The sequence below is a fragment of the Thalassophryne amazonica genome, chromosome 23 (genome assembly GCF_902500255.1).
Source record: "Thalassophryne amazonica chromosome 23, fThaAma1.1, whole genome shotgun sequence".
Lineage (NCBI taxonomy): Eukaryota > Metazoa > Chordata > Actinopteri > Batrachoidiformes > Batrachoididae > Thalassophryne > Thalassophryne amazonica.
Window position 1 is genome coordinate 35,925,730 of NC_047125.1, and position 13,302 is coordinate 35,939,031.

At 44.3% G+C, this 13,302-nt stretch overlaps 1 protein-coding gene across 1 annotated transcript in view; it reads left to right on the forward strand.

Annotated features, from left to right (window-relative positions):
- Positions 1-13,066, forward strand: part of LOC117504788 (platelet glycoprotein Ib alpha chain) — a 29,251-nt gene extending 16,185 nt beyond the window's left edge. The window contains exons 6-7 of the mRNA XM_034164285.1: positions 11,858-12,422; positions 12,474-13,066. Of these exons, the coding sequence (XP_034020176.1) occupies positions 11,858-12,422; positions 12,474-13,066 (1,158 nt within the window). The remainder of the gene's footprint in view (positions 1-11,857; positions 12,423-12,473) is intronic.
- The last annotated feature ends 236 nt before the right edge of the window (positions 13,067-13,302 follow it).

Sequence of the window (13,302 nt, forward strand, 5' to 3'; positions counted from 1 at the left end):
CTACGAGCGGCCGCATCAACAATGGAGGTGGAGAACATGGTCCACTCGGACTCCATGTCTCCAACCTCCCCCGGGATCTGGGAGAAGCTCTCCTGGAGGTGGGAGTTGAAAACCTTCCTGACAGAGGGTTCATGACTTTCCTTGCAAATAAAATTTTAACTATTAGAATAAACCTTATTCATAACCATCCCAAAGACGTATTGTTATCTTTGGCTGCCTTCAGTAATGCCGGTATTTGGTTAGACTCTTTCTCTCCGATTGTTCTGTCTGAGTTATTTTTATTAGTTACTTCCTCCAAACCATCAACATGTCTATTAGACCCCATTCCTACCAGGCTGCTCAAGGAAGCCCTACCATTAATTAATGCTTCGATCTTAAATATGATCAATCTATCTTTATTAGTTGGCTATGTACCACAGGCTTTTAAGGTGGCAGTAATTAAACCATTACTTAAAAAGCCATCACTTGACCCAGCTATCTTAGTTAATTATAGGCCAATCTCCAACCTTCCTTTTCTCTCAAAAATTCTTGAAAGGGTAGTTGTAAAACAGCTAACTGATCATCTGCAGAGGAATGGTCTATTTGAAGAGTTTCAGTCAGGGTTTAGAATTCATCATAGTACAGAAACAGCATTAGTGAAGGTTACAAAATGATCTTCTTATGGCCTCAGACAGTGGACTCATCTCTGTGCTTGTTCTGTTAGACCTCAGTGCTGCTTTTGATACTGTTGACCATAAAATTTTATTACAGAGATTAGAGCATGCCATAGGTATTAAAGGCACTGCGCTGCAGTGTTTTGGAGTTCCACAAGGTTCTGTGCTAGGACCAATTTTATTCACTTCATACATGCTTCCCTTGGGCAGTATTATTAGACAGCATTGCTTAAATTTTCATTGTTACGCAGATGATACCCAGCTTTATCTATCCATGAAGCCAGAGGACACACACCAATTAGTTAAACTGCAGGAATGTCTTACAGACATAAAGACATGGATGGCCTCTAATTTCCTGCTTTTAAATTCAGATAAAACTGAAGTTATTGTACTTGGTCCCACAAATCTTAGAAACATGGTGTCTAACCAGATCCTTACTCTGGATGGCATTATCCTGACCTCTAGTAATATTGTGAGAAATCTTGGAGTCATTTTTGATCAAGATATGTCCTTCAATGCGCATATTAAGCAAATTGTTATGTTTCAGACGCGGTCGGAGCACCGACCCAGCGTTTGAAAGGACCCAGCATAAAATAAGCAGAGCACGGTTCAAAGGATAACAGAATTTAATAAACATAACAGTGAGTGACGTGCTAAACAACTAAAGTCCGCGGTCTGGTGAGGTGGAAACACGGCGCGCTCTCAACAGCGCAAACGGTCCGGAGCCACAGCAGTTCGGACCCAGGGACCCCGCCAACACCCCCCAGGTGGCCGCGACAAACCAACTCTGTGAAGAAAGAAAACATGGAGGTGAGTCCAACTCCACACAGAGAGACACAACTCAAAGGTGCACGCAATCAGCAAACACTTCCTGGCAATCACACACTGTGCATTCAAGGTTTAAATGCAGCAATCTCTGATCAAGACAAAATACACCACAGCTGTGAGTCCTGATGACCTGCACATGAAAACAAGCCTCAGGTGTTCAGGGTGAGGTCCTAATGCTCAGCCACTCAGTCCTGAATGCATACCACCTGGTGGGAGAAACAGAAAACAAAAACCAAGCCAGCCAAACACCCCAGCCCACAACACAAATATGTAGGACTGCTTTTTTGCATTTACGCAATATCTCTAAAATTAGAAAGGTCAATTAGCCAAACTGCAGGATTGTCTTACAGACATAAAGACATGGATGACCTCTAATTTCCTGCTTTTAAACTCAGATAAAACTGAAGTTATTGTACTTGGCCCCACAAATCTTACAAACATGGTGTCTAACCAGATCCTTACTCTGGATGGCATTACCCTGACCTCTAGTAATACTGTGAGAAATCTTGGAGTCATTTTTGATCAGGATATGTCATTCAAAGCGCATATTAAACAAATATGTAGGACTGCTTTTTTGTATTTACGCAATATCTCTAAAATTAGAAAGGTCTTGTCTCAGAGTGATGCTGAAAAACTAATTCATGCATTTATTTCCTCTAGGCTGGACATTGTAATTCATTATTATCAGGTTGTCCTAAAAGTTCCCTAAAAAGCCTTCAGTTAATTCACAATGGTGCAGCTAGAGTACTGACGGGGACTAGAAGGAGAGAGCATATCTCACCCATATTGGCCTCTCTTCATTGGCTTCCTCTTAATTCTAGAATAGAATTTAAAATTCTTCTTCTTACTTATAAGGTTTTGAATAATCAGGTCCCATCTTATCTTAGGGACCTCGTAGTACCATATCACCCCAATAGAGCGCTTCGCTCTCAGACTGCAGGCTTACTTGTAGTTCCTAGGGTTTGTAAGAGTAGAATGGGAGGCAGAGCCTTCAGCTTTCAGGCTCCTCTCCTGTGGAACCAGCTCCCAATTCAGATCAGGGAGACAGACACCCTCTCTACTTTTAAGATTAGGCTTAAAACTTTCCTTTTTGCTAAAGCTTATAGTTAGGGCTGGATCAGGTGACCCTGAACCATCCCTTAGTTATGCTGCTATAGACGTAGACTGCTGGGGGGTTCCCATGATGCACTGTTTCTTTCTCTTTTTGCTCTGTATGCACCACTCTGCATTTAATCATTAGTGATCGATCTCTGCTCCCCTCCACAGCATGTCTTTTTCCTGGTTCTCTCCCTCAGCCCCAACCAGTCCCAGCAGAAGACTGCCCCTCCCTGAGCCTGGTTCTGCTGGAGGTTTCTTCCTGTTAAAAGGGAGTTTTTCCTTCCCACTGTAGCCAAGTGCTTGCTCACAGGGGGTCGTTTTGACCGTTGGGGTTTTACATAATTATTGTATGGCCTTGCCTTACAATATAAAGCGCCTTGGGGCAACTGTTTGTTGTGATTTGGCGCTATATAAAAAAATTGATTGATTGATTGATATCATTTATATAGCGCCAAATCACAACAAAGTTGCCTCAAGGTGCTTCACACAAGTAAGATCTAACCTTACCAACCCCCAGAGCAAAAACACAGGTGACAGTGGTGAGAAAAACTCCCTCTGATGATTTGAGGAAGAAACTGCAAACAGACCAGACTCAAAGGTGCGACCCTCTGCTTGGGCCATGATACCCACACAATTTACAAAACAATTCACAAAACGAATATACAGGAAATGTTGCCGGTGCACAGGACAGGAGGGTTACAGAAACAGACACCACCACTCCCATCTCTTGATGGAGCCACACTTCAAACAGAGAGAAAAAAAAAAAACAGAATCAGGCATCAGAAAGACAACAAAAACAGTATAATTTGTCAGCATTAAACAACAAGAAAAACAGAAGAAATACTAAGGTGATCGCCGGCCACTAGCCCTAAGCTTCACTAAAAGACCCAGAATTTAAATAAAGTTGAGGCCGCGGCACGCTCCATTTACTAATAAAATGAATTTAAAAGAGTAAAAAGCATAGTAACATACTATACCAGTTCGCTAGCCATACGAAAGGGAAAATAAGTGCGTCTTAAGTCTGGACCTGAAAGTCTCTACAGAATCTGACTGTTTTATTGATGCAGGAAGATCATTCCACAGAACAGGGGCACGATAAGAGAAAGCTCTGTGACCCGCAGACTTCTTATTCACCTTAGGGACACAAAGTAGTCCTGCACCCTGAGAACTCAAAGCCCAGGCCAGTACGTAGGGTTTAAGTAGGTCAGCTAAGTAGGGTTAGCCTAACCCTAACCCAGTCCATGAACAATTCTATAGGCTAGTAGCAGAACCTTAAAATCTGATCTCACTGGCACAGGAAGCCAGTGAAGAGACGCCAAAATGAGTGTAATGTGGTCAAACTTTCTGCTTCATGTCAAAAGTCTGGCAGCAGCATTTTGAACCAGTTGGAGAGCCCTAATGCTGGACTGTGGAAAACAAGAAAATAGAACATTGCAGTCGTCCAATCTAGAAGAGACAAACACATGAATCAGGGTCTCAAGTATCGGTCATAGACAGGGTGGGACAACTCTTTGCTATATTTCACAGGTGGAAGAAAACAGTCCTCGTAATATCTCTAATGTGGAGGTCAAAGGACAACATAGGATCAAAAATTACCCCAAGGTTCCTCACTTTGTGCATATGATATATAACACACAAACCTAAACTAAGCGCTAGCTGGTCAAACCAATGCCGATGTCTCACTGGACCAAGAACCATCATTTCAGTCTTATCAGAGTTCAAAAGCAGGAAATTGCTAGACATCCAGCTTCTCATTGATGTAAGGCAATCTTCTAAGGATTTTATATGATTGAGATTCCCTACAGTTATCGGCATGTATAACTGAGTATCATCAGCATAGCAGTGAAAGGTGATCCCACATAGGCCGTAATATGTGCCCAAGGGGTGCTATATAAAGGGAGGAAAGCAGGGGGCCTAAGATGGACCCCTGTGGAACCCCAAATTTCATGTCACTAAGGTTAGAGGTAGTGTTATTGTACAAAACACAGTGAGAACGACTGGTCAGGTATGACGTCAACTATGCAAGGGCACTCCCAGTAATCCCAAAATCATTCTAAGCCTATCGACTCTAATATGATGATCTACAGTATCAAAAGCAGCACTAAGCTATAACAGTACCAGAACCGTAGTGGTGTCTGAATCCATTTTAAGCATAAGATCATTCACCACTTTAGTGAGAGCCGTCTCTGTGGAATGATATTTTCTAAAAGCAGACTGCAGTGGCTCAAATAGACATGCCTGGAACACCTCCCTAGGGAGGCACCCAGGAGGCATCCTTTACAGTTGCCCAAACCACCTCAGCTGGCTCCTTTCAATGCAAAGGAGCAGTGACTCTACTCTGAGCTCCCCATGGATGACCAAACTTCTCACCCTATCTCTAAGGGAGGCACCAGCCACCCTCCTAAGGAAGCCCATTTCGGCTGCTGTTCTTTCGGTCATGGCCCAACCCTTATGACCACAGGTGAGAGTAGGAACGAAGATTGACCACTAGATCAAGAGCTTCACCTTTTAGCTCAGCTCCCTTTTCATCACAACAATATGGCAGAGCGAATGCAATACCGCCCCTGCTGCGCCGATTCTCCAGCCAATCTCATGCTCCATCATCCCCTCACTCGTGAACAAGACGCCGAGGTACTTGAACTCCTTCACTTGGGTCAAGACCATATTCCCTACCTGGAGTAGGCAATCCATGATGGTGATGGTTCTCTGGGAACCATCACCTTATCGTGGTGGAGAGGTTTGTGTGCCACTATGAACCTGAGAGCTGTGTTGGCTGGAGCCTTTGTGCGCCTGGTAGGGTCTCCCATAGCAAATTGGTCTCAGGCGAGGGGCCAGACTAAGAATGGTTCACAAGACACCATGATAGAACGAGGTAGAGGAAATGTGACCCGGCCTGGGGAAAGCTCAGGACCCTCATCTGGAGCCAGGCCTGGATGTAGGGCCCGTCAGCGAGCGCTGGTGGCTGGGCTTGCCACGGAGCCCAGTCGGGCACAGCCCGAAAAGGCAATGTGGACCTTCCATCTCCACCCTGTGGGCTCACCACCCGCATGGGGAACCACTGGTGTCGGGTGCACTGTCCCTTGAGTGACAGTGAAAGTCGAGGGCCTCGACGGACCAGACCCGGGCGGCAGGGACTGGCTCTGGGGATGTGGAACGTCACCTAGCTGTGGGGGAAGGAGCCAGAGCTTGTGCGGGAGGTGGAGCGATACCAGTTAGATCTGGTGGGCTTCAACTCCACACACAGCCTCGGCTCCGGAACCACTCTCCTTCATAGGGGTTATTAAACTTATAGAGCGCCAAATCTTGACAGCGTCATCTCAAGGCGCTTCACATAAAAACAATAACAACCAAAACAAATTAAATTAAAAAAAAAAAATCAAAGAGCATCATCTAAAGGTAAAAAGCATGATAAAAAAAAAAACGGGTTAAAAAGGTTAGGGTTAGGGTTAGAAACGGGTTAAAAATTAAAAAGGTAAAAAACAAAAAAGAATAAAAGCATGGTAAACAACATATTAATCATATAAAACAGAAAACAAATGCGTCTTTAGATGTGACTTCAAAGTCTCCACAGAGTCTGACTGCCTCACTACCACAGGGAGATCATTCCACAGGGCCGGGGCACGATAGGAAAAAGCTCTATGTCCCACATACTTTTTATTCACCCTACGGACACAGAGCAATCCTGTGTCCTGTGAGTGCAGAGCCTGGGTCGGTACAGAGGGCTTAAGTTGAACCGCCAAGTAGGGCAGTGCCAGTCCGTGAACAGCTAATTCCTCAGTAATGGCGCCCATCTCAATAGCAGGGTGTAGTGGCTGGATTAAGGCATGTTGGGATATGTTTAACCCAATGTCTTATATTTTCTTCTCAAAGTAATCCAAGAAATCTTGTACTGTAAAAGGAGAGGGACTTACAGGTGGTTGTCCATGAATAAGTGTTGCCACTGTGTCGAACAAGAACTTTGAGTTTTGCTTGTTTTTGTTGATCAAATCAGAGTAATCGGTCCACTTGATGAGAGCTGGAATTAGATACCTTTCAGCAGGGTATGCTCAAATAGGGATCAGTAACACAGGGCTGGAGCTTTTAGTTGACTGTGAGTTGGCAGGTAGCCCCAAGTTGATTAAAAAAGGTGTCTATCAGTTAATTACCTCCTAGTAAGGCTAAAATAGACCTGAGACTTCGGTAAAGTAATAAAGAATGTAGTTTGAAGGTTGCTACATCATTGTTTAATACTGCCAAGGTTATGTCTGGCTGAATTTAGTGATATACAGAATGCTTGATGTTGAGGTGGGAGGGGGAAGATATCCAGGTCACGATATGTTACCCCCACCCCATCATGGACAGATGTTCTATTATATTTCAGGTTGTCAATCAGGTCCATATATTTGTAGATTATATTTGGAAGGGGGATTTAAAAATACATCAGAATAGGAAATATTACTATTGTAGATAGCTATAGATACATACAGAAAGAATACCGATATCGTTCACTGTTAGTTAAACTGTGCTTCATCTGGGACCATAAAACATCCATGAAATATACAGTTTAAAGGTTGCTCTATCCTGACTGGGCCATATCAAGGTTTGGGTATGCTTTAATCAGTGCTGCCCTATAGGAATGTTGTCTTTCAGCGGTGGGGGGGGGGGATTTCCAGGGTGGGGGGAAGATATACTGTTACACCATCCATACACCTTTCCAGCTATTCCCAATCTGCAGTACTCAGCACTTCAATCCACCTAATCCATAGTACTTCAAACATCGCACCTTGACAGTTTATGTTTACTAATCAATGAACATTTGACCTTTTGTGTACAGTGCATCACTGAGACCTGCACACAGTACACCCGCTAAACTTATTTTAGACTCTTCAGTGACCATTATGAGATCCAAAATGGATTCACAAGAGCTAGCTAGCCTTGTAGGAACATTGATTCATTGTTGTAAACTGTAAGATTGCATGAACCTTGTTAAAGCACACACCAGTATATTATCTGATTTGTTAAGTACATTTATTCACATTGTTATCATCATTACATACTTTATCCATGAGTTCATAAAAGTCCACTTCTTTAGGAGGCCTATAAAAAACACCAGCAAAATCGATTCAACAAACATGCCAACCTTACCTGCCGCCATCTTGGTATCTATAAATATATTGACTAAAAAGATTAAGTAAATGTTGGAGCACAGCTAACAGCTCTGCTTCAGCCCACCCCTCCGTAACAAGCGATGGTCAGAGTCCCACTGCTGATAACTTGTAGGCTCTGACAACTGATAAACCAGCAGACTTCGGCAGTTTAAGCCAGTGGGTTCCAGTGGCTAGCAAGCCAGTGGCCTCCAACAGCTAACAGGCCAGCAGGCTCCGGCGGCTAAGAGATTCCAACAACATGCAAGCCAGCAGGCATCAGCAGACAGAAGGCCCTGGCAGCTAGCAGGTCAGCAGGGCTTTCAAGTGATTCATAAAATACTCCAAACAAGCAGTCTCTGATCTGTGTGTCTGTGCTGTTCCGTGTTTGTTGACTTTGAAGTTGCACTGAAGCTAACATGAAACCGTTCTTCTTCGTTCAATACAATAAGCAGGGTGTTAAGAGAGCAAACTTCACTTTCCACAATGACAAGAACAGGAAGTGATCAAGATTAGTGATGTCAGTCTGACACCAAAGCTCTGACCCTTGCTTCAAACTCGAAGTTGCTTTCTCTTTGAACCACTGCTTTAAAGCTCGCTTTGCGTCAGAGAAAATGACGTAAGCGAGAACGTATGAAGCAGTGACTGCTTCAGTCCCGAATGAATCGCTTCATATCACGAGATGAGTCGCTGATGCACGACTTGCTTCAGGAAGCTTCTGCGTGCCAAAACACACCTTAAAGGCACCCATCACAACAAACAACATGTGGGTTTGTTGTCGGAGTTGTTATCATCATCATCATCATCACTGCTTTTGGATCAACATGGAGCCAACCAGGAAGAGAAGCCGTTCTCAAATGTGGGAACACTTTGAGCTGATCAGTCCTAATAAGGTGAGTGCTTTATTACGAAACAAGCAACTTAAAAGCTAGTAATGTAGCAGCCTGTAAGTTAGGTACAGTTGCCTGTGCGGTGATTTAAGTGATTTCTACGACCTGACAGTTTGTGTTCTTGTTTGATCATTACTCTTCATACAGGTCCAGTTCTTGCATTGTTCCATGCAATTGGTGTATAATAACAATATGTCCTCGATGCATGAAAACAAGCAGGAGATCACTGTTCGTGGTAGGTTATGTTCAATAGATATGATTACTCACACAAGTCTACACACACACCACTAAAATGTTACAGTAACATGATGTCAAATAACAGTTTTATTTGTTTGATTCTGTCTTAGTGGACTGAAAGCAGGAGCTGGATGAGGCTCTGGTGAACATGTTGGTGAAGGACTCTCAGCCTTTGACCACTGTGGACGATCCAGGCTTCAAAGAGTTTGTGGGAAAGCTTGACCCCACATACACTCTGCCTTCCAGACAGGCTCTGAAGAAGATGGTGAAGGAGAAATATGAGGAGGAGAAGGTCAAAGTCAAGGTTCAACTGCAGAGCGTGGAGGGAGTCAGTCTGATCTCTGATATGTGGACCTCCACCAGTATGGATGCTTATCTGGCAGTAACGTGTCACTGTGTGCTGGATGACATGAAGATGGCCACTTTACTTTGAGGAGTGCTGCCTTTCCCCCAAGACCACACTGCTGAAAACACTGCAGCTGCTCAGAGGTCTCTGATGGTGGAGTGGGGACTGGAGGAGAAGGTTCAATGCCTAGTGACTGATGCGGCTGCAAACATGGTGTCCACTGCAAACAAGCTCACCTTACGACATGTTGTTTGCATTGCACATGCATTCAATTTGGTAGTGAAAAAATCCCTGGATCAAACGCCTGGCCCAGCAGATCTGCGCACAAAGGCACGAAAAGTGGTGACTTATTTTAGGTCCAGCACTGCCGGCAAAGAAAAAGTCAAAACAGGTGCAACAGCAAATGAAGTGTGCTGTGACGAAGCTCATACAGGAGGTGGACACTCGCTGGAACAGCACCTTTATGATGCTACAGCTCTTGTACAATGAGAAGCAGACAGTCGGGGCAGCTCTGGCATCGCTGAAGACAGATATCCATCCTCTTTCGTCTGAGGAATATGAAACCATCGCAGCCTGTCTCCAAGTGCTCGCCCCAGTCTATACAGCAACTGTGGAGCTGTCCCAGGAGAGGAGAGTGTCTGGTTCAATGGTGATTCCACTAGTGAAGATGTTATTTCAAGCAAGCCGGGAAGCAATCATGAAAACAACAAATGTGACAGCAGCATTTTACAGTCCAGAGAAGGCCCACAATGCTATGAGGAAACTTACAGCTGAACGTGCAGCAGTGGTGAGGCACACACAAGTAGAAACCTTATCAGATCATCCATCAACTTCTGCTCCACCAGCAACAAATGCACAAAATCCGTCCTCTACAGGTAATTGTAAGTTGGTAATTATGAACACACACACACACACACACACAGAAACCTGTCTGTGTTCTTGACTGTCCAATCTTTATTTGTCTTTCAGCTTTAAACCTTTGGACACGTTTCACTCGAGATGTATCACAAGCAAGAGCTCACAGGAATTATACATCGGATGCCACGATTGAAGTTCAGAGATACATGACTGATCCTCCCTTGCAAAGATCAGAGGATCCTCTGGTGTACTGGAATGACCACAGACATGTTTACCCACATTTATTCTTGTTGGCTAAACAATATTTATGGATACCAGCCTCATCTGTTCCTTGTGAACATGTTTTTTCAAAAGCTGGAGAAGTTGTCAGCAAAAAAAAAAAAAAAAAAAAAAAAAGAAATCGCCTGAGTCTAAAAACAGTGGAAAAACTCTTATTCCTCAATAAAAACCTCTGAATTCCCATCCCCAAAATTCATGACTGTCCTGAGTTACACAAGCACAGTCCACCTTCCCTGCACATACTTTATTTCCTAAAGCACACCTCTCAATTCCAGATACTAGTCAACATATACTGACTCAGCTGAACATATTTTGACAGTGTTGTCTAGTATTTCACCACTAGATGTTACTGAAATGTAACTTTGAATGAATGAACTCATGTTCAATACTGCTTTATTGCTTCATTTGAGCATCACTAATCAATATACAGATTCTTTATTGTCATTGTAGCAAAGTACAACAAAAGGTAAGGTGCAAATATAAACCTGAGTAAGCCACATGCAGACTTTAAAGGTCTGAAGAGGAAAAGAAAAGAAACATACAATTTAACAGAATGAAAGAAGTATGTCCAGAGCGCAAATTAAAAAGAAAAAAATTATAAAGAATATAAAGCATAAAAGAGACTGCATATAAAAAAAGAGAAAAAATTGCACAAAACTGTGGATATTTCAGTGGCAGTGGATATTGCACATAAACAAATATTGCACTCATTTCAAGTATGTCATGTGACCTGGCTGTTTGGTTCCAGTGGTATTCAAAGCTCTAAGAGCATTTGGGTAGAAACTGTTTTTCTGTCTATTTGTTCTTGCTTTAATGGTCCTATACCGTCTGTCTGATAGCAGCAGCTCAAACAGAGAGGCAGGTGAGGCTTCTGGTTTTTGTGGACTTGTGTCTGACAGAAGGTCCCACTTCAGATTCAGGACATACAATGTGGATTCCAGTCAAATTCTGGAACAGTGGTCCAGCTTTTTACCTCTCATCCACCTGTGGTCCATTAAGACTGTTTGTGCATTCTGATGGTTTCTTCAGAACATTACCTTGTTATGTGGGTGAGGATCTAATCTGCTGGAAATGGGTGGATTGCTCCCTCAGATTCAGGACTGAGTTCCTGCCCCAGGAACTGAAGTATGTCCGGATGGAAATTGGGCGTTGGACATTTATTCGGATGGAAGGATCCAATTTGGAATTCTGAGTTTTACCAAGCCTCAACATCTGGTCTTGAACTTTCAGACTGGACAGAAAGGATCCCAGCTGCTTTGTGGTCTCCGGACTCACCTTTGGAGATTCTGGTGAGATGGCTCAGAGGAAGATTTGTCTTGGAGGAGGAGTCCCCCTGTATGGACCCAGAACACACGGGAGGGATTAGAATCCTGTCAGGTCTGGACATTTGGACTGTTTTTCACAGCTCAGGATAAAATAGCTTAAAGAATCCAAAGTCCAGATAAAGTCTCAGTCTCAGGAACTTTAAAAATCTGTCTCTGGGACATTAAATTGGTAAAGTCTGGTTTGCTGGTGTTGATGGTTTTTGTGTTATCTGTTTGTCAGGTTTGTGATTCTCCAAAAGAACACAGAGGAAAACCTGTATCCAGTCTGAATGAGTCCGACCTGTGCTTAGCGTCCAACTCGAGAGAAGACGCCAACCTGCTGACACAAACCCAGACGGATGACGATGGAGGTACGACTGTGCCACTTCTTCCCACCGCAGCTGTGCATACGAGTCCTCCAGCGTCGACACATGACAGCTCCACGACCACCGCGGTAACACACCAAGACACTGAACGTGTCGTCACATGGTCCTTGCAGGAACTCTTCACCAGTCTCATTGAATGGTCCCATCACTCAGGGTCAGAGGTCAGAGGAGATACTGGTCCTCCTGTTGGATCCACAGCTGAAAGCATTGCTGAGGCCACACCATCTCCAGGTGGTACGTCACTGCCCACAGGGACCGATCATGTTCCAACATCAAGAGTCGGCCTCCTGACGATGACCCCTGCTGCAGAGGTCGGCGTCCTGACGCCGGCCTCTGCAGCAGGGGTCACCTCCATGTTGGCACCTTCTACAGCGGTCACAGCACCTGATGGTGGTCGGCGACATGTGGCGGTTGTGGGCGGTAGCATTTTCTGTTTCTGGTTGTTTGCAGGTTGTGTTTTTCTGTGTACAGCCTCAGGAGCATGCACGTTGGTGACTATGATTATGTTGGTTTTCTGGAACAGGAACATGGCGAGGAAGAGGAGAGGGAGACAAAGAGGTGAGGGAGTGAAGCTTTTGGTGTACAACCCTAGGGACAAAAAGGAGGTGCAGCAGGAGGTGACAGCAGGAGAAGCGGTGATGCTGTACCGCTCTGTACTCTTTGTCCATAGGGAGGGGGAAGGAAGAGGAGGAGAACAATATCATATAAGCTTGGAGCCAGCAGGAGAAGGAGAAAAAGGGAGGGACGAGAAGCGAGTGTACAAGAAGACAATATACAGAGTGTTAAACCAACAGGAGGAGGTGATGGAGGAGTGTCCCCTCGCTGCAGGAGGAGGAGCTACTTCTAGGAGGTGCTACAGTGTTATTTTGAGGGAGGAGAGAGAGGAGGCAGGGGAGCAGAGGGAGGCACTGGATTGGGTGGTTGGGGGTTGGGAAGTGACAGGAGGCAGGAGGAGGTGGGAGGAGGGAGAGCTGAGGAGCAGCTGGGGGGAGTGGTTTGCTCACTACTTACCCAGCATGCCCTGGACTGTGACCGCTCCTTCTGAGCGTGGAGCTGCAAAGTGATGTCATCAGAGGACGCTGTTGCTCACAAGCGTCTGAGTGAATTTTACCAGAATCACAGAAACACGCAAAACATTTGTGCAAAAAAAACAAAAAACAAAAAAAAAAAACAAAAAAAAAACAAAACAAAAAAGAAAACCTGTCACCAAACTGACAAAATGTAGTTTCTGCTGAAATAAAAGCATTGTAACGCATTTCAAAATTCCAGCTCATTTTAATGAAGAAAACATATTTATCTG